General features: G+C 41.9%; 1 protein-coding gene across 2 annotated transcripts; it reads left to right on the top strand.

The window, feature by feature from the left end:
• Positions 1-370: 370 nt before the first annotated feature.
• ACSL5 (acyl-CoA synthetase long chain family member 5) lies at positions 371-21,896 on the top strand. 2 transcript variants are annotated; one of them, XM_027812126.2, is made up of 21 exons: positions 371-581; positions 9,717-9,902; positions 10,448-10,556; positions 11,209-11,273; positions 11,352-11,453; positions 11,784-11,883; positions 13,129-13,307; positions 14,018-14,050; positions 14,271-14,322; positions 14,894-14,967; positions 15,400-15,477; positions 15,704-15,838; positions 16,259-16,393; positions 16,468-16,563; positions 17,123-17,195; positions 18,089-18,177; positions 18,261-18,377; positions 18,824-18,967; positions 19,956-20,057; positions 20,434-20,505; positions 20,936-21,896. In XM_027812126.2, the coding sequence occupies exons 2-21, from the start codon at positions 9,747-9,749 to the stop codon at positions 21,074-21,076; spliced, it is 2,052 nt and encodes a 683-aa protein (XP_027667927.1). In that variant the 5' UTR covers positions 371-581; positions 9,717-9,746; the 3' UTR covers positions 21,077-21,896. The 2 variants fall into 2 exon arrangements, with proteins under 2 accessions (XP_027667927.1, XP_055575756.1); XM_055719781.1 differs by lacking the exon at positions 371-581 and adding an exon at positions 3,712-3,926.
• Positions 21,897-21,949: the final 53 nt, after the last annotated feature.

Raw genomic sequence — 21,949 nt, 5'->3', positions numbered from 1 at the left:
CCGCACTGAGAGTCCCCACCAAAAAGCAGCGTCCTGCTTCATGGGCTGCTTTAGCTCATGTCTCAGCAGTTGGATGTGTTTAAGGAGAGGCCCCTACACAAAGCAGTAGGGAAAAATATCAGAATATGTTTGCTTGCTCAAAGTGCAATCTCAGAGGCACCTTTTCTCAGTGGAACAAGACTTACTCAGTGCCCCATGCATACTCAGAGTAAATGAGAGTCCTATTAAAAACGCAAGTGTGCCGCTTCCGCCGGGCTGGGGTTAGCTTTCACAACGTGCTGCTCTCTTCTAAAGCTGTTGCGCAAGAGTTGTGTGTTTAACATTTCTAACCAGCCAAAATTGCTCTTTATATTTGATCAGGAATATTTTTTTTTTTTACCTTTGAACCTGTTGCAACGCAGGTTCAAAGGTTACCTGGGTGCAGTGTTGCCCGTTTATTAAAGCGACACACTGATGATTCGGGGCTTAGTCCTGCCACAGGAGCTGGGTAAGCACCAACCCTTGAACACCCACTTGGAGTTGCAAAGCAGCGAAGGAAGCAAGCTGTACCGGTCCCTCCACCCTCCTCCAGCTGACGGAAGGTAAGCAAATCTCGCATGATCCATGCCTCCCAAGTACTAGGCTTCCTGCTCCTGCAGAGAAGTACTGCAAGTGGGATAATCTACTTAACGTGCTGCAATGCTTGTGACCAGTGCACTCTTCTCATCATGCTGTGTGCTGTTAAAGGCAACGGCTGCATAACTGGCTGCATGTTGTTAAAGAAGCAAGTCTGGGCTTGGCTGGCGCACAGAGAAATCACAGCCTGAGTGAGAGCAGCAGCCTGAACGCTCCCTGCTACTATAGGCTGGCTGGAACTGGTAAACCTGATGACCATCCAGGCTGAACTCATTTTCTTATCAGTTTGTAAATTGTGTCTATTTAAAGATACAGTGCATGGAGTACCCGTGCCAAGCTCCAATTCAGATTTATGCTTAAAACAGAGTTCCAGAAATAGAAGAACCATTTGGTTCTGCAGTATCACAGGCAGATTTTTGAAGTCTTGTCAATAAGAACTTGTTATAGACTAAATCATTTATACACACAAGCTTATTAGCAACATTTACTACAATAGGACCTTAATCCCTAACTAAGAACACAGAAGCTGGCTAGAATGCCTTTTTTTAACATTTTAAAAGCACAGATCTTGGAGTATGGTACGCAAGACTGCTGCTGTTGCCTTGGTACAACTGCTTGGTGTAGTTATGGAGATGGAGCCTTCTCCAAACCCTTGCTTCTGTACAGAGCTGCAGCTGTAACAAAGGACAGGAGAACGGAGGCAAAGATAAACCAGAAATGAAGCTACAAGTAAGAAAACTGGCAAAAAGCATCCTGCTCTTCCAAGACCTATGCCCATCATCCTGTCCATACTACCTTCTCAGAGGAGCCCACCTATGCTCTGAGAAGATTATGTCCCTGTGCAGTTACACTGCTTTACAAAAGCTAGAAGCTGCCCTTGAAAGGTGTAGCAGAGCAATAAAGAATAATTATATTCATAGCATTAAGAAAAAAACCTGGAATTCAAAACCCCTTCAAATAAAGTGAGCCCACACTTCCCACAGACTCAAAATGTAGATCCAAGTTGTGAAGTGACAACAGAGAAAACTAAACACTGGGCTAATGCTTCCCCTTCATTTAGTTACATCCTCCGCTATTTGCTATAGGTAAATGGGCTGTTTTGGCATCTTTGGATATCAAAAGCCAGTGTTGTGCTATGAACTTAATCTTTATTATAAAAGCTCATCTTATCCATCCTCTAAGAAAACCTTTTGTGACAGTAAAACCAGAAAGGAAACTACTTGAACTCTCTATACCCATACTCTACCTACTGCACATCTTAATTTGCTAATGGGTATGAAAGATGCAGGTGTACATTTTACATACATGTACATAAAGAAGCAAAGGTTGAGTTATTCATGTCTGCTTCATTTTTTTTGGCAGAGAATTACTAGCAACAAATGGATTTGTGCCTCATAAAAATCTGGAGTTTATTCAGGTCATTTGAGGCAGCATAAAAAATTAAAAGCATCAAAATTTGCATGTCACTTCTTATGCATACCAGGGAAGGGAAAGAGCATCAGCTATATTCTGATTTATGAGCATTGAACAGAACCAATCATTAACAAGAAGCAATCCTCCCCAGGGCTTTCCTGTGTGCATCCCTTAATCCCATTTATGTCGGAGCTGTGGGACCTGCTAAGTGCAGGCAATGCAGTGTAACCTCACCAGTCCAGGGACCACTGATATCACATGCTGGGCTTCTGGCAGGCCAGGCAGGACAGCACTGCGGGCATGTTCTCTTGCACCTGTGGCCCCCAGTCAATGCATCTAAGATGCACAGCATTGCTACCCAACAGCTGATCAGAGACAGGGTAAATTCACTGCTTCGTCTCTTCCTCCTGGAAAAATAACAGCCTGAGACCAGATACCTGAAGGGGGAAATCCCTTAGTGAGGCACCCGGAGAAGGTGCTAACAGAGCTGGCTGGGTTGGAAGCCTGGCCTTCTTCCCCTTCTCTGTAAGAGGTATTCCCTCTCTCTACACACCAGTGCATCCTGACTGGCACTATTACAGCTGAAGGTCACACCTTCACTTAAATGCCACAGGAACATGTCTGGGTAGGGAAAGCCAAAGGCAGAGGAGTTTTATTCAGGACAAGCTATTTCTTTTTCATCTTTATGTAAACTGTACAGCAAAATCGGTGAATTAAGCCTCAGCTTCCCTAAAAGTGTATCTGCATTATTAAATAATGCCACAATTACAGCATAAGTTAGCTTTACCTGAATAGTATAAAGTTTACAGCAGCAATAAAAATATAATTGCAATTAGTAGAGGCTATAAGTTTTAGTATGCCAAGGTCCAGGCCAGGTTGTGCTCTGGAAGCAAGTACATGCTGTGTTATTCCACCCCAGCTACAGTTAGTCTAGCTAAGCAGATTATTCTGAAATCATGCAGCGCAGAAAAACTTTCAGATGGACAAACAGTTAAGCAGGCAAACAATTCCAAGACCTGAGGTCAAGGCACTAAAGAGAGGTGAAGCTACTGTCTTCCCACCCCTCCAAACCAGCTGCCAAATCCCAGTTATGATAGACAAGCACCGGAGAAAAAAAAAAGGGGGAACTGCAGCAGCTCTGAACTTGTAAATGAAGAAGTGCAACTATAAAACCTGAAGCAAAATCCCTGTCATAGCAGGAAACAAAACTAAGGTTTGAAATGTGAATCACCATAGCCTTGTGCAAATAGTTGTATATATGTAAGTCTATACAACAGCAGAAAGAACCAGGTAGCTTTTGGGGGAAGAGGGGTGGGGGCAGGAAGCCTACAAGTAGACCACCAAAACCAAATGAACCAAACCCAGTGGCAGAAACAGGGATCCATCTCACCAGCAAGTATGTTACAACAGCACATAAGAAATACTGTACTCAAAATATTTTGTTGATATTTTGGGCTATAATAGGTCTGCTCAGCTTAATGCACGTGCAGCTGTAGCGAGAGAAGTGCTTTGTTGAGCAGACAGCTTTGTACGCAGAGAAAACAACAGCAAATAGATTATACACAGGAAATTATAAATGCAATTTCAAAAAGGTTTGGTCTCCCTCTCACCCAGTTCTTCAGAAACATGTAAACCTCAAGCTGTTTTCCTAAAACAAACAAAAAGCTCAACAACTTCCTCTGTGTTTTCTTTTTCTAACCACTTCAGCTCCCCCTTGCCCGTTCCTCCCGCTTCCCAGCGTGCCTCTCTGCTCGCTGATTCATTTGAACCAGGGAGAGGGAACCAGCTGTAGATTTTAATGTGAGTGTTACCTAATAGGTGTTGGCTTGCTACTCTGCTGCTAAGGCTCCCTTTTACTTAGGGAAAAGAGGTTGGCTTCCCACTCCATCTTCAAAATGGTAGGTGTTTGTGATCACCGGTTCTTATCTGCGTATTTGCTCTGAAACATTTTCTGTGTGAGTAACGGAGCTCTGCCTTGCTTGCTGTTACTTAGATGAGCTTTACTGTGACCTATGTGCAAGTGCAGTGATTAGCTGTAGGGTTCAAGATAATGAGTTTTCAGGAGCTGCTAGGAAATGTCTGGTAGTGTGCTATCAGTTAGATGTTAACCTTAGGCTGAATTCAGTTCAGGTATATGTTTGCTCTTTGTTCTTCATAATGTAAATTCTTTATTAACATGTAGAGATAAAAGATGTTAATGCCTAGAAGGTTTTAGTGCTACCTTTTTTCTGTGTGGCTACGTAAGGTGCTTAATGGTGATATTCTTGCTTTCTTAGGAGTTCTATGTGAATTTTCAATTCAATTCAATTGAGCTTTAGTTCTAGCTCTTTAAACCATGCTTGTGTGTCTGGAGAAAATTTCCTATTAATATAATGTTGATGCATGCATGTTTTATATGCATTATACTGACTATTTTAAATTTTTCAAAACTTCAAAGGGCTAGCTGAATATGCCCTATCTTTCTGTGTAGGTAGTTTTCAAGGAGAAAACCTGATACAAAAAAAAAACAAACAAAAACCCAAACCCAAAAACAACAAACATGAAAGCTTAGCTTTTCAACTTACCTGACAAAACTACTTTCAGTACTAAGAACTGTCATGGTATCATTGCCTTCCTGATGGAGGGACAGTAATATTAGACGTAGTAAAAATCTTTATAAACATGACCTTTCTATTTAAGCCTACTGAAAGCCCGAGTTCAGTAGGTTTCACGAGCAAGGTCCAGAAATAGCCTGTAACACGTAGCCTGAAACCACAGAGCACTAAACTTCCTGAAAGTAAGTTACTGAGGCCTCGCTCTTCCCCAGGGCCCAGCAGAGCGCTTCTCAGCCAAGATCAAAGGGCACTTGAACTGTTTGGCTCTGACGTTCATAAGAGGTACTCTGAAAGCCGAGCCTAACTAAAGTGTGTCTTGGGCTTCATGCAAGTTACTGTGCATTTTGCTTTGTGGTTTTGACGTGGCTATGTTCAGCAGCCATTGCTGAGCTTTTTGCACTTTAGCTTCTCTCTGCATGCTGAATGTTAGATGTTCCTAAATCCTGCAGAACACAAGACTTCTTGCTGCGGCTGGAGGAAGATGGGATATAGTGCTTCAAAGGAGTAACAACTGGCAGAGTGTCTCGCATCTGCAGGACACCAGGCAAGAGCTGCACTGCGTAAGCAAATGTAGAGTGAGCTACTGGTGGTTAACTAACTGATTAGTGGCCCCACTGTAGTTGGTTGGACTCTATGCTTCCTGCTCGGAAAGTCAATGTTATCTTAGTAATGCTGAGCAACAAGTTCTCATGATCACTTCAAGAGCATACGCAAACTGTTTCTTAGGTGAACTTGAGACAAAGATAAATCTAGAATACATTCTCCCAGGCAGTGCATGGCCATTGCTTTTGAAATTGTGCAAGTATCAGAGGTTGCTTTGCTGTCTGTGAAGAACTACTGCAATAGAAATGCCACTGATTTCTTTCTTCATATTGCTTTCCAGTGGAGAGAATCTCCTGACTTGAAAAGAATAGAGAGAATAACTGTCTCGTTCCTTCTAGCTAGTGAAGGAATTGCTGTAGAGGTGCTGGGGGTGAGCATACAGTAGAAAAAAGAACATGTACTCCTGGACTCAAGGCTGTAAATGGTATTGCTGTAATCTCCTCTGATAAAACCTAAGATAAAAACTCTGCACTCTGGAGCCCAGTGCATTTTATCCCTGACCATTGATCAGGGCAGACAACCTAAGTGCACTTTTTGTCTAAATGCATCTTATGCACAAGAGCCCTAACAGCTGGTTTGAGGCCTCCTGTGCTTTTTGTATCTTTCTGGTCACTGGCAGCCAAGTCCTGCAGAACAGAGGGGTTCAGGTGCTGCACCCCTGCCCCCCCTACACACTTGAGAAAGCAGCTGGTGCTCAGACTTGCGCCTCAGTGGAAGCTGGTGTCTAAAATAATGCCCTGGCTTTGTCTGATGCTGCACTGAGTTGAGTTTTCACTCAGCTGATATAGATCAGGTATTATGTATGCACAGGGCATTTGGATTTCTGGGTTAAGCACTGGCTGTAGCTGCTGCACAGGAAAGATCTAGGGTAAATCTGTTCCCTTCCCACGGACAGAGAATTGTCAAGTACAGACTTGTGTCTTCTCTGCTCGCTCTCCCGCTCTGAGGACAGCAGGATTAAGCAGCAGGAGGATACTTGAGGTGATTAATTAGCAGTGACTTGGATTTGACAAGTAGTTACAGCTGAAGCTCTAAGCACAGAGCTGTTCTAATGCTGGGAACCGAGACAAATCTGCTGACAGTGTCTGCCACAGCCTGCGTAACACACGGTACGTACTTCAACAGGAGTGACTAAAGCCCAGCTGAGGAAACGTGGTTGGAAAGTAAAAGCAAAATGCTGTCACTATTCTATTCATGCAGTAGAGGAATTGAAAATAGTCCTTCAGATATGAAAAGCATTTTTTCATGTATTGCTAGGTATCTAGGTATCTGCGCTTGTTTTTTGACACAACACTAACTCCTGTAGCTTTAAAGTATGGTAGGTATTGACTCTTGCACTTATAGTCTCATACAATGCTGTAAATGGGCTAATGAAGATAGTTACTAAAAAAAACCCAACCAACGTAGAAGCAAATGAGCATTAATACTTCCCAGGCTTTAGAGATAAACTTGGCAACAGATCTTTCTTTAAAATAAAAATCCATTTGGCTTATAACTAAAAATCATCCTTGACTGGCTATAGGGATGCTGGTTAGGTTACACTGGGATTAGACTACTGTCTGGTTTCCATTTCTCTCTATGTGAGAGGCTTGTGGAATCAATTCAGAATCCGAAGGCAAAAGCTTTGCTGCATTTAATCATCCTCAGGCTTTTCTCAACTTGATCAGGTGTTCTCTCTGGACTTTGGGTTCTCTACTCCAAGCATCATTATCCTTCAGGGCCTGATCTTCAGTCATCCTACATGTCTTGGTACAAACTGCCTTGCATGTGAGTCAGTGAGGAGATGAAAATACTGTGGCGGTAAGATTTTCGGTGACTCATCTACTGCTGCATGGAGCATTCGGGGTTAGTGGATTCTCGGATCCTTACCACAAAAAGGTCAGACAAGTGTACTCCGTTAATTTTCTGTCAAAGAAGTCCATGTAACAGACAGTAGCTATTTGTGACAACTGCGCTGATGTGTCTGATCAGGCAGCGTTAATGCTAAGCAGTGTTAATAAGTTACAGTAGAGGACTTGGTGTGATAGACATGATCCCCAGTTCTGTCTATTACCTCTAGCATGATACTCTAAAGGCAACCAATCCTTCCTGGTTTCTAGGAAGTTGTCTTAAAATTACTATTAAAATGAGCACGAGAGCCCTTAAAACTAATACAGCTGGACAGGCATGTGGTCTCTTCAGTTGCCTGCATACAGCTCTTTTCTCTTACTGATTGAAAAATGTCATGTCCATTTTTGACATTTGGGAAGTCTCATCTGAAATGCACTGAGTTCAACCTCCTTCTGGCCCATCTGGGGATGGAAAAACACTGGAAAATAGCCCAAGCTGATTGCTGTTGTTCAGTTCCCCTGAATTTTGATTATGAGTGTTCTGCTATCCCTCTAAAAAGATGTGAGAATAGATGTGCCAAGGTCTAGTTTTTCCAACTTCTAACAAGCTTTCAACATACAAATGGTGCAAATGTGATTTGCCCTGTCACTTGGATCTAGTAGTGGGCTCTGAGTTAAAGGAATAAAGTTTGTATATCTAACTTTTCTTCATACTGGAGTGGAGATGCCTCTACCGAGCTGCCTTGGTGTTCATGCTACAGAAAAGTGACTTGTTCATGTTAACAAAAGAGGAAGTGGCACCATAAACCAGATATGGTTTAATCACCTGCAGAAAGCTGTTTACTAACTGCTCCAGTAATGGGTTACAATGCCAAATGTATAAATGACGAAAAACAGCCGATTGGCAAATTCACTTAATTAATAATCTTCAGTCTTCCGAAGGGAGCAGTGCTACTGTTAAGTGGCTTTGCCCTGAATGTAAACTTGATCAGCAGACCTGGCTTTAGGGGATTTTTTTTTCTCCAGGCTCAATTGAGAAAGGACCAAAAGAATGGTGTGGAGAGGGGTGATACCCTGCGCTGCAGAAAGAGCAGGTTTCTGCTTGCTTGTTTGATATGCCCAGTGACTGGAACAGGCGGTGCAGAGTGCCAAGGGCAGTGCCTGCCTTTCTTGCTGGAGCACAGGCTTTTTTTTTTACTCAATACCTGAAACCAAGGTCAGGAGCTTGAAGGGCACATTGTAACTAAGGCTTAGAGTAGAAAAGAGGTCTAGGGAGTTGGTACTTTTCAGATATGCAGGTGACATGCTTTTGGCAGCTTGGACTTGATGACAAGCCTCTGAGGTACCTTTCCTTACCCAGCTGCTGAGTGGGCAAAACATGCCTTCTGTCACCACAGAACACATGAGGGTTGCTGATGAATGCAGCCACTGGAAACTGGAAACAACAAAACCATAAACCAGATATGGGTGATCTAACTCTGGTTAGTCTGAGCTTAGAGACCCAAATTCTGACTTAGGGGCTTGACTGAATTTACTGACTGCCTGGAAAATAACTTCAGCTTTCTTGGAATTATGATTAAAGGGTAACTGGAGCCCATTGCTCTGGAAAGCCTGGTATTCTTCTTGTAGAGGGATTTAGTTAGTTGCTAGCTGCTATACCATCTACTGACTGGGTTCCCTTGATTCTATATGAAGGACTTTGGAAGGGTGTGGTTATTCATCTTGCAAAGTGTGACGTGTCATGTGCTGCATAGCAGGATACTAGCAAAGTTATGTTGGTGAGATCTGAGTTGATTCAGAAAAAAAGCAGTCGCCTGTGCTAGATCTGTCTTGGCCATTCAATCTTAAACATACCAGAACATTTTAGAGATTAAAGTACTTGTTTCTAAGGGAGGAGGCTGAGCTAGATGTCTCTTTGTTTCTTATAAGAAATCTTGGATGCTCAGTTTTTGTTTCCATGCCCTTGAAGGAAAAGACTCTGGAGGATCCAAGCGGCAGAACTGCTGCTGTATTTCCTAGCTAGACTTCCATTGCACACTCCGACTTCCAGGTCACCACTCCTTAGTGGAAACTAACTTTCAGAGCTTTGACTTGTGCTGCATCTCATGCTGAACATGCTTTCACTATTTGAAATACTTGTCCAGCATAAACCCTGCTTTCCAGTAAGAGCAGCTGACAGTGAAGACACTGCTTGTCTTGCACACTTAGATATGTAGGTGTAACATGTAATTTAGCAATACCCCATCCTACGCGACAGCTGTAATAGTGACGAGTTTTCTTACTTCCATTACTCACACCACTCAAGTGTAGGCATTTTTTGGTTATAGTTAAAATCTGAGAAATTAAATACTATTTTTCCCCCAGGCATATTTTTACTCTTAAATAGATAGAATTGACATCTGTTCCTTGTCTGACTTCATCAGGCTTCAGCTTTTTATGGAGGTGGATGCAGCATGGATTAAGAATTATGGGGACAGGTGACCTGAGATCTCTTAAGAGGCTTAAAGCATTGCATAAGTATGCTTCATTATTGTACCAGGACTCTTTAGGGGCAAACGGCTGAAATGATTTGTAGTATTGCTTAACAAACTACTTAAGTAACCGTGGTCATAGGTAGTGAGTGTTTCTAACTCATGTCTATTAAACCTCCTGTTTGTTTCAGGTTCAACTCTGGCTTCACTGATCCAGCACAATGATCTGGATACTTCAAGTCTTGTTCTCACCGCTCCCAACACCAGCATTGATTAGTCTTATAGTATTTGGAGCTGTCATCTTCCTGTGGGTGATAAGCAGGCCAAAACCTGTTTTGCCTCCTGTTGATTTGAACAAGCAGTCAATAGGAATTGAGGTAATACTTACTCTGCTTGTGGGCGTGGACTATTTTTGAGCTTAATGTGAATACTGATCCATTCTGCCTCTGGTTATCAGTGGAAACTCTCCTGTCTGATACGCACAGCCTCTCCTCCCAGGTGTACAACTCAACAGTATGGTGGGGAGTAGGGAAGTCTTAAGACAGTGAGAGTAAGAAACAGCAGCTCTTGCCAGCAGGGTTAGGTGGGCTTTTTACCGGATGGCCTTGTCACTGACTTTTTCAAATGCTTTGCATTGGCTTTGAGGCTGGTGCTAGACTTCATTTAACTAGGCAAGTGGTAGCACCCAGTCTTAGTTAAGCTCTCTCTAATGACCTGTAATTGAATATTAATCTAGGCCAACTAGAAAATTCCTCTGCATATGACTGATGACCGAGTAGATCAAAATCAGGAAGGAAAACGAGACTTCCCTAACAATGCAATGGTACTGAAATGCTTTAAAGGGGATTGCTGGGAGAATGGCTGAGGAACAAATTACATTGCATCTGTTCTGCACCGATTCATAACTATGCTCTGTTCCCAGGGGGGAGCCAGAAGAGGTGCACTCTTGACAGATAATAACCTGCTTTCTTATTACTTTGAAGATGCTAAAACCTTGTATGAAGTTTTCCAGAGAGGACTGCATGCTTCTGGTAAGTTTTGCATCTGCCAGTTAGTACTTGCCTATCGCAAGTAAATAAAATTATTCCAAGCTCTTTTGCCTTGCCTCTTGTCTGTTGTAATAATACAGGCTAGCAAAAGCTTTCCTAGCCTTCTGTGAGGTGGAGTGACACTTGACCGTATTCCACTCCCCTCCATTTAAAAGTAGTCTTAGTTGGCAGGCTGGGCAGGAACAAATATCAGAAGCTTAAGATGTTAGAGTTCAGTGAAGTCAGCAGACACTCAGCATCAGAAGGAACTGGGAGGAAACACCTCTGCTTTGTCTTATGATACGGGTTTCAGTGTGAAATTACTGCATAATTACAACAGGTGTGCATTTCTGCATATGCAACTTCAGGGGTCCCATGCATGGGAATATGTGATAGCTCACAAGCCGTTTCAATCTCATGTGGACTATGAAATGGAAATTATCACCAGATCTTGGAAGTATTGCTTGTAAGGATGAAGCTAACAGTCTTACTGTCTTGGCTTGGGCAGAGTGCTTAACTAAGGACACTGCACTTCCACGGTCCATGCAGTTACCTGGATGTCTGACTAAAAATACTTCACATAAAGTGTTGTGCTGCAGTGCTATGCAATTTCAGTACTTAGCTTTACAATTGCTTTCCTGAACTCTTCTATTAGGAAATGGAAGCTGTTTAGGCTACAGAAAACCCAACCAACCTTATCAGTGGCTGACATATAGACAGGTGAGTATTGCACATGACAGATGATTTAATTTGGGATGCTGTCTTGTAACACTAAAGTGGGGGAAAACTATCTTACAGGTTTTGGACAGAGCTCAATACCTGGGATCAGGGCTTCTGCAAAAAGGATGCAAACCATCATCAAACCAGTTTATTGGCATTTTTGCTCAGAACAGGCCAGAGGTAAGCAAGAAATTGAATATTCTTTCCCAGAATATTCTGACACCTTGGGGAGAGAAAAGGGTCTATATTTAAATCACCTCAGGCCACATGAGGAACAATCACAACTGGCTTTTGCTTCCCCAGTTCCCTTATTACTGCAGAGCACATACCATGCCAGCCATACAATACAACGATCTTGAACCCTCACTACTCAGAGAATCTCATGGACATGCTCCTTACACAACCCCACTACTAATGTGTGCATGGGCTAGTCAAGCTGTATGAAATCTGTAGGTAATCCTGTTTTGTGAGCTGCTAGTTTTCTTTAGCTGTATTGTTTTCTCTCTTCAGTGGATCATTTCAGAGTACGCCTGCTACACTTACTCAATGGTTGCTGTTCCACTGTATGACACTCTGGGGCCAGAGGCCATTGTATATATTGTTAACAAAGGTAAATATGGAGTTCCACTGTTTCATAATGATTTCTCTAAGAACTTTTGTTTGGAGAAGGTGGAAGTTCAAGGGAATTTGATGCAAAAATCAGAGTAGCTTTAACCTTACTGCTCTTTTACTTTTATAGACACTTAATTCTGTAAACAAAGCTGCTTTGCGAAGAACATGGTTCAATGCCTAGAAGAAGCCAGTGGGTTTCCTATGTCTCCTGGCATTTTCAGTGCAAGTCCACTAAAGACCTGCTAAATCCTGTGGACCATCCTGCAGTCAGAGTGCTCAACCATTTGCTAGTTGAGGTTTTGCAATCTTGAACTCCCACACTGCCAAATCAGTCAGACAATGCAGACAAAACAAGACAAAGAAAACTTGCATGCAAATTAAGACTAGATGTGTGTCTGTTATTTGAAGTTGTAGGATATAAAGAGTGGAGGAGGGGAGGGTAAAGACGTGCCTAAATTTGTTTTATCCATTTGGTTAGGGCCTGTTGTTCTACAGAAGCAACAACTAGCGTGCCATCATGAAAGAAACTGATGAGGAAGCTTGAATAAACCTTCAAACATTCTTCCCCTAGTTTTAGAGGAGAAATTGGGTGGCAGGGAGATATCCACTGCTGTCACAACGATCTGGGATCCAACCCATAAACAGGATTTGCCAACAAAATCACTTTGACAGTTATGCTGGTGAACACTGCAAACAGGTCTTGCCTTGACTATGCAGCTGTGACTTACTAGGCTAATGGGGAACCAGCATGTTCAGGCAAATCCAATTCATCTGCCAGCTTAATGGGAAATGCTTCTGTAATTGCATAAAACTCTCTTGCACATCCAGGGAACCTGAGGCATCAACTCAAGAATTTTAGCTACCTCTTTCAAGCAGGGTCTAAATTCCTTTAGATTTAAGGAAGAGGGCTAAACCTAAACAATCAGTGAGAACAATTCTGAGCTTTTATGGCAATACCAAAAGTTCAAATGCCTATCTTGACTGTGACTGAAGATACTTGTCTTCAGTTCCTCAGCAGTTGCCCTCACTTTGTATAGCTGAAATCTCAAGTTTGCCCCATCAGTTGGCCATGGTAGAAGGAACCTTCTTAGCACTGTAAGCCAGCCACTGAATCCACGTGAACAAATGCAAATGGATTTAGAACAAACCAATGCTATGTTCTAAATGTATGCACTACTAAGCTGCCACTCTCTAGCCTCATGTCTTCTAAACAGACTTCTGAAATGTAATTTCTTTTCTACAGCTGACATAAACATAGTGATCTGTGACAAGCCCGAGAAGGCACAGATCTTGCTTGAGAACTGTGAGCAAGAAAAGACCCCATATCTGAAGACTATCATTCTCATGGATCTATTTGATAAAGAGCTCAAGGACAGAGGAGCTAAAGTGGGAATCGAAATTCTAGCACTGCAGGAAGTTGAGGTAGGTGGCTAAAGGCTTCTGCTAGATCTTGCAGAGGAATACCTTGCCAGCTAGACATCTGGACCTTCCCTGGCAACAATGACACTTTAATGTAAGCATTATCCAGTTGTCACATCCTGTAACTGAGACCTTGATGAGCAGTCATTTTGAAACTTGGTATATTTAGCCAAGTGGACTTGCAGAGTTCAAGCCATTGACAAAAGTTGGGTCCGTGTATTGTGGACAGTCAGTATGCATTAAACTGAAGACTTCCTTAGCTTAATTCATGGTGAAGTTTTAACAGGATTTATCAGGCTTCTAAGTTGGCAATTGAGTATAATTGAAAACTCTAAGTGCAAATTACTGGCTGCTTTGACATCCCAATACTAGGCTTAATCTTCCAGATATGATGCATAAATGTATAAAAAGATGTAAAGGCATGTGGCTTACATCAAACAAAACGAAGTATCTCCACTCAGGATTTCCAAATTCCTGAAGTAGTTCTGATCACTTTCTACACACTCAAGATTTATGCTTTCCACAACCCCAGGCATCAGCTTTTCCAAGTTGTGTGTATTAAATTCAGGAAGACCAGCATCTCTCTCTGAATTAGAAACATTATCAAGAGGCAAAGTAAAAACAAGTGTTGCATTTGACATGAAATTATTCATCTACTATTGTTGCATGTCTTTCTGTTGCAATTGTTAAGCTGCATTTTCTCTTTAACACAGGAGCTGGGAAGAAACAACATCAGAGAACCAGTTGTAAGTATCTCTGTGGAACAGTTATAATTTTGCAAAACTACACTCTGAAAAGACCTCTTGCCATGCTGCTAGTAGAGGAGGCTGGCAGGATTCTTTTTCTATCTTGTCTTGCTGTTTCCAAACAGAATTCCTGGTTTATCCCAATTTAGGAAGTGTATGTAGATGCTGACAAGCAATATAATCCTTACTCTGTTGACCTTATATGACTTTTTCCCTCTAGCCTCCTAAACCTGAAGATCTTTGCATTGTGTGTTTTACCAGTGGAACCACAGGTAAGAGAATATATAGTGATGCTTCCCCATTAAAACATTCTCCCTGTGCTGTAAAAAAAACCCCAAAAGCACCAAAACAACTTTCCAGCCCAAAAAAGAAACTGCTAATGACACAGAATTAATACAGTAAATTAGAACAGTGCCAAGCCACTACTGCAGTTTTACTTGGGACACTGTTACCATAAGTCAAGTACACTAAGGCAAAGCTTCTTAGAGCTGGGGGGAAGAATAGCCAAATTCATGTTGTCTTAGCCTATGAAAAATACAGAGTCTTAATGTTAAAAGAGATTTGTTGTTTAACTGTGTCTGTATTCTGATCCACAGGGGCTAGAGAAACAACTTGTTTCAGCATTCTCTATGCTACTCCTAATGCTGTTTCAGTAGACATTTCCTTTATGTTATATCCATAGCTGAAAGCGCTCAAGATGAAGTGTATTTGTGATCTCTTAAGACAATGCATGCTATGACTGAGCCTAATACCAAGATGGTTCAAACTGAGCCAAACAAGACATGGGAAACTGACAGCAGAAGCAGTCAGAGCTACAGCTGACTTTGCTTGATCTCTCCAAAGGTAACCCTAAAGGAGCCATGCTGACACATCAAAATGTTGTTGCAAACGCTGCTGCCTTCCTTAGAAGCACAGAGGTAAGCTACTGCTAATGGTGTTCTCTAGGCTACGTCGCTCAGTCATGAAACTACCTTTAATGTGGGCATTTTCTGCAAACCATTCACCTCAGGCCCGTATTTCAATGGGACAATAGTACTGCAAGAAACTTGGTTTAATCTTGAACAAGAACTTCTACACAGAAATTATTCTAGAATGAGTCAGGGCTAAATGCCAAGATACTCAACTACCCTATTTCAAGTCTTGCCAAAACATAAAACTAATCTTGATCTAGTATGGCTGAATTACAGTTGTGAATTTTGAAGGTGATGGATGAACCTGAGTTGCTTCAGTCATTTGAAGTGTCTATTTCAAAGTACTCAAATTGATCCAAACTTTATTCACATTCTACTTAAGAGTAAGTCAAGCAGGCATAGGGAATGCTAACCTGCTTCTATTTCTTTCCCCTCTAGAACACAGTTGAGTGTACAAGTTCAGATGTCACCATGTCCTACCTTCCCCTGGCTCACATGTTTGAGAGGGTTGTACAGGTATGTACAGATGTATGTATCTGAGCTTCTATAAACCAATATAGTGAAAGGTATGATAGCCTTCTGTATTTCCTTGAAACCTACTCACACAAGAACTTTCCTGTCACTGGGCACTAGAAATCATGCTGCTTTCCATAAACAAATAATTATATGAATATTTCCATAAACAAATAATTAATGAAGCTAGGAATTATCCTTGACTAAGCTTAGCCTGGTCAATTTTTAGACTGTGGTCTACAGCTGTGGAGCAAAAGTAGGCTTCTTCCAAGGAGACATCAAGTTGCTAACAGATGACATGAAAACCTTGAAGCCAACACTATTTCCAGTTGTACCAAGACTGCTCAATAGGATATATGACAAGGTATGTGAGCAATTTTAGCTTAACTATCTTCATGTTCATATGTCTCAGCAAGCATACAAGTTTAAATGAATATTGAATGTATCCTTTCTGAAGTGATGGAAAGAGTACTGGCACCTGGTGTAACCAGTCATGACTGGGCTAAGTCTGTTGCTGTTCAGAGACAAAAAGTTTGTTTACTTTTGGAATGCAAATGCAGCCAGTGCAAAGATAGTAGGGTCCCTACTATACCTCAAAGCTATGGCTGAAGTGTGTCAGCATTAGCACGAATTAGTATTAGCCCTTAGTTCATCTCCTAGACCTAGGCAGCAGTGAAGACAGACCCCAGAACATCAAAGTAAGATACACTGCCTCCTAACAAAGCAAGAACTGGAGGTACAGATGTGAGTTAAACCCAAGAGTCACCAATACTTTTTGTTGCAGATACAAAGTGGTGCAAAGAGCCCAGTGAAACGTTGCCTGTTAAACTTTGCTGTGATTATGAAGATGGCTGAAATAAAACAGGGCATAATTCGAAATGACAGCATATGGGATAAACTAATCTTCAAAAAAGTTCAGGTAAGTTATTCCGAGTGTAAGTGAGCTCAGCAATGTAGTAGCGGAGGATCTGATGGCTTCTATTTCACTTCTAGGAAACCATGGGTGGAAGAGTGCGTATAATGGTAACAGGCGCAGCCCCTATATCTCCCTCTGTCTTGACATTTCTTAGAGCAGCATTAGGCTGTCAGGTAAGTTGAGGGTTTTTTTCTTAAAGTAAGACCTGTTTGATTATGCCCAAATAAGTGACAAATGATAAAGCTGTACTCCAGCCCAGCTTCTTCCTGGGGCACTTGCTGTCAGTCTTCAGTATTTCCAGGCTGCTTGATCTAACACTAACAGGAAAAAAATTCTGCAGGGCTGGCTTCAAACTACACTACCAAAAAACTATCCTGTAGGCTTTGGGAAGAGGAATATAGCAGGAGAAATAGGAACATGCAGCACTTAAAGTTAGGCAGCTGCCTCTTGTGCTCTGTGGCTGATTCTGGTAGTCAACGAGCTCCTAATGTAGTGCACTTAAGAACACAGTTCAGAGAACGAGGTGACCAAAGCAAGGTTTTGGTAAAGCAAAGTTTGGATAGGTGAATTTGAAGAACATCTGGTTATATCAATAAGACCAAGATATCTTAAAGGCTAAGATTTTCTTGGCTTCCTTCCTAAGAAGAAGACTTGAGCATGGACATAGTTGAAACTAAGCTCTTTCACACCAAGGACTTGATGTTCAAAGAATATTTATCCTTTCTTACACAGATCTTTGAAGCTTATGGCCAGACTGAATGCTCAGCGGGATGCACTTTCTCAATGCCTGGAGACTGGACAACAGGTATGGTAGCCAGGACTTGGAAACTCTTCCACAGCTGTCAAGAGAGAGTGGCACTCAAGCTTAGGTGCTCTACTGCTTTTATTTCAATATAAGTTAAATCCTGGGTACTTAACCTCAAAGTTATTCTTGGTGGCAAGTCACCTGTCTGCCTAATAGGTACCAAAATTCTGGACTCACTACGGGAGGATCTTTTGTGTAAAGTGACACAGGTCAACTTAGACCTTGTGCCAGTGTACAGGAAAGGAGTGTCTGTACAGAGCTGAGCAAACTGCACAAGGATTTCCCAAATGGCTTTAAGAAGCTAGCTTTAGCCCCCAAATAACTTGTTTTACTCAAAACATAGTGACTAAAATATCAGACGCGATACTTGACTATTTTTCTAAAGGACTACCTGACATTGAAGATTTAGCTTTCATCTTCGCAAGGGTGCTTTTAATATTGGGTATTCTAAATTCAAGCCCAAGTCACCATCTTTGGGAACACCATAACTGCAGAGCATAATGAGGACAAAATGCAAAAGAATACCAGGATCTATGAGGGAATTCTGTGGAGGCAAGTGTGCTACATGGCTGGTGTGGTTGATTATGCCAATAAATGGTTCTAAGCATTGAGACTTAGCTGCTCCTTATCCTGCATGAAATGTTCTGAAAATGGCATTACAATAATTTTGTGGAACATCTGTTGTCAGATGCCTTTAAAGGGTATTGGTTCTTGCTAAAGCAGTGAACAAAGAGCCATTAAGTATCTACTATCACTGAAGTCTTTCATACATAGGCAGCACCCGAGTTCTGCCATCTGGCTTCAAGAGCTAGTCTTTCTAGCTTTAGATCAATTAGGGCCAACTGCTAGCAGAATCCCCCAAACATAACTGTTCTTGGTTTTTTTCCTCTTAGGCCATGTTGGAGCCCCTCTGGCTTGCAATATCATAAAACTAGATGATGTGGAAGAAATGAACTACTACTCTTCTAACAATGAAGGCGAGGTAGGTACGATCCCCTGTGTGTGTGTGTCAGGAAATACTGAAAGATAAGACTTGGTACTAATGCTGTTCTGTGCTTGCTGCAGGTCTGCATTAAAGGACCAAATGTGTTCAAGGGTTATCTGAAAGACCCTGAGAAGACAGCAGAAGCAATTGATAAAGATGGCTGGCTCCACACTGGAGACATAGGGAAATGGTTGCCAGTGAGTAATTACTTAAAACAAACCATCCCTTGGATGTGAATTTCTGGTTAGTTTACAATAATCTGAAAAGCTGGAGAAGTGAATTGTAGGAGAAAAGCCTTCCACAGTAGTTTATCATCCACTGAGTAACTCCAGGTAAAGCTCCAATGACCAATTAGGTGACAAGATCTCAAGTAACACCTGCTAAGCCAGCAGTAAAGGCTGTGTCACTTCCACAGTGAAGAACAAGATGTCTTGGTTTCTGTCAAAGAATAAAGAAGCTGTCTAATCACGTCCTGAGCTAACTGGAGAAATTAGACGACATGCCACTTCTCTCTGTAGAAACCAAAGACCAGTTCCAGACTAGCATGTGCCTTTCACAGAACAAAGCTAAACCTATTATCTTCTACTTCTTATAGAAGCAAGACAGAGACTTGAAACTAATGGCCTCCATCTTTAACTTCTAGAATGGAACACTGAAGATCATTGATAGGAAGAAGAATATATTTAAACTTGCACAAGGAGAATACATTGCTCCAGAGAAGATAGAAAATGTCTATATCAGAAGTGCTCCTGTAGCCCAGGTCTTTGTACATGGGGAAAGCCTGAGGGTAAGTGATGCCAGGAGTGAGCATCCTGCAAGACTCCTTCCACAATGAGTTCTGGAAGGTCAGGACACAAATTATGCATATAGAAAAGTCCTTGAACAAGATCTGTTCCTGAGAGTGCCGTGTTTATAAAAATATCCTATCAGACCTATAGCTTTCCCAATTGACACCAAAGAAAAGGAGATCTTGACATCAAGTTGCAAGCTGGGTAAAGACTAATTACATACTTGTATGGGATTAGTATGTCAGGTCAGCTCTATATAGTTTAGAATTAATGAATAGTTTGGGTTGGAAGGGACCTTTAAAGGTTATCTAGTCCAAACCCCCTGCAATGAGCAGGGCCATATTCAGCTAGATCCGGTTGCTCAGAGCCCCATCCAGCCTGACCTTGAATGTGTCCAGGGATGGGGCATCTAGCACCTCTCTGGGCAACCTATCCCAGTGTTTCACCACCCTCACTGTAACACAATTTCTTCCTTATATCTAGCCTAAATCTACTTTCTTTTAGTTTAAAAATATTACCCCTTGTCCTATCCCTACAGGCTCTACTAAAAAGTCTGTCCCCATCTTTATTACAGGCTCCCTTTAAGTACTGGGAGGCTGCTATAAGGTCTCCCCAGAGCCTTCTCTTCTCCAGGCTGAACAACCCCAACTCTCTCAGCCTGTCTTCCTAAGAGGGGTATTTCTTGACTCGTTTGCCACAGAGGTGTCACTATGCTAGCAGAGCCCTGTCTTCAACCTGTAAACCAGCCAAAATTAATTGCTGAAGCATTTAGCACACATAACAAACTACATTAGTACTTCAATTACTGCTGTCAGAACTTTAGGTAAGTGACTGAAGCCTTTGTAGCTATCTTCCAAACTCTGGAAATGGATGGGGATGTAGATGTGGCTTGTTATAGAGACACTGTCAACAATCAAGTTCACATAGACAAAATAATTTCAGATGCCTTATCTTGGTCTGAACATGGCTACTTCCACCTGTTTTCAGTCTTTTCTAATAGGTATAGTGGTTCCTGATCCCGAGACGCTTCCAGAATTCGCAGCAAAACTGGGAGTAAAAGGTTCCTATGAAGATGTCTGCAAAAATCCAGTAAGTGTCTTTGTTTTTAGTGGGTTATAGAAAGAATTTAATTCTGAAGCCCCATCTTGCATTGCTTTGACTTCCTTCTACCCCCTTTTTTATTTTTGTAAATTAAGCTGGCTTAATGCTGGGTGAGTCATGCAAACAACCTTACAATAAAAACTGGAACTAAGTGTAGGTGTCTTTTGATGTTTCAAGGGCTATCACTGCTTCTTTTCCAGCAAGAAGACAGGCACAACCTCTCATAATAAGAGAAATCTTGAATGTTGAAATATGTACATTCTTGCCAACCTCAGTTTTCACTGAGTGAGCAGTGGGTATGGTCTTGAGTTGCAATTACAAAATGGCAACTTTACCCACTCTGCTCCTGCTCTGTTTCTTCTAGGCAGTGAAGAAAGCTATTTTAGAAGATATGGTCAGACTGGGGAAAGAGGCTGGCCTTAAATCCTTTGAGCAAGTGAGTACTTCCAAATCCTGCTTGTCACAAGCACCTGTATGGCTAATGCAATGGCTGGGAAGTCTTCATTCCTGTTACTGACTGTGCCAGGATGGGACCTAAGCAGCTGTCCCTGACAACTGAAGTAGGCAATGAAACATTGCCCGGCTGCCTGTCTCTTGGCCAAGAGACTGGTCGCTGTACAGGGCCACAGTAGCAATTGCCATGGGATGGAGTGGAGGCTCACCATAGGCTGCAGCAGCTGTACTGTAATTCCAGCCTATCCTCTTCCTGTGTCAGCTAAAAGGAGTTTGATTTGCATCAAAAAACAGTTTAGTTACTGGAGCTCCTGAGACTGAGTTCTTGCACTGAGCTCAAGGAAGCTGGGAAGAACTGATGGTTGTCCTCCAAGTTGTTATGTGTTATGTGCAAAATTACTTTCTTTTAATAGGTTAAAGACCTGTACATCCACACAGAGATGTTCTCTGTAGAAAATGGACTCTTGACACCAACACTGAAGGCAAAGCGAACAGAGCTTGTTAAAGTATTCCAGAAGCAGATTGAGGCCCTCTATTCAAGCACGCAGGAATAGGTGGCCAGTTCAATTTGAACTGCATGGAGTATACAAATAAATCTGTGACACTACATGACCTATGGAGAACACAGGCATGAGTGGAGAGGAGCAAGAACTTAAATATATTTGTTTCTGCTATCATGGGAAAAATTACTTTCAGGTGAAGATGGCTATAGTGTAACTGACAGCTGGCAGCATTCACATCTTGCAGGACTAAGCATCAGCTGTCTAGGCAAAGCCAGAACTTTCATCTTCCTTGGACTGTGAAGTGCAAAAACCCTCAATAGCCTCATCCTTTAAAAGGCAATTGTATGCACTTCTCGCTGTCAAAAACAAATCTTGTTTTCCTGCTCCAATGATGAACTCCATTGTGACCTTTTGTGGACTGATCTGCAATCGGACTGAACTCTTTCATGCAGTTACATGTTTTGGATGGGGGGGAGACAGTTCAAAAAACAAGTGCAGGAAAATAACACTTCAGTTTCCACTCAGGATGCTGTATCCTCTCTCAACTCAAGCTGTCACAATACAAATTGGAGCTTAACATCTGTTCAGCAAATAGAGAAGTGCATTTCCTGCTCCTAGCGCTGGACCCACAGTATACATTGTTTTTAATAAAAAATTAAGTCTGACGTCATCTGGTTTACAAAGTATGTGTCTAAAGCAAACATACGTGTCTAGTATGGGAGGCACTGGATCAGTTTTTGCACGTTCTGAAATGCAATGGCAGTTATAAAGCCTCTACACTTACAAATTTGGGTCTGATAAGTGGAAAACTTTAGCTGCCATTCCTAAGGATGTAAGATGCAATAAATTGTAACTGCCCAATGAAACTAAAGCCTGTGTGAGTGACTTGTTTCTCTGCTGCAGCCAGACTGCCAGCTGCAAGGC

Source organism: Falco cherrug, chromosome 9 (assembly GCF_023634085.1).
Source record: "Falco cherrug isolate bFalChe1 chromosome 9, bFalChe1.pri, whole genome shotgun sequence".
Taxonomy (NCBI): domain Eukaryota; kingdom Metazoa; phylum Chordata; class Aves; order Falconiformes; family Falconidae; genus Falco; species Falco cherrug.
Note: the sequence above shows the minus strand (reverse complement) of the source record. Positions and strands in the feature narration are given on the sequence as shown.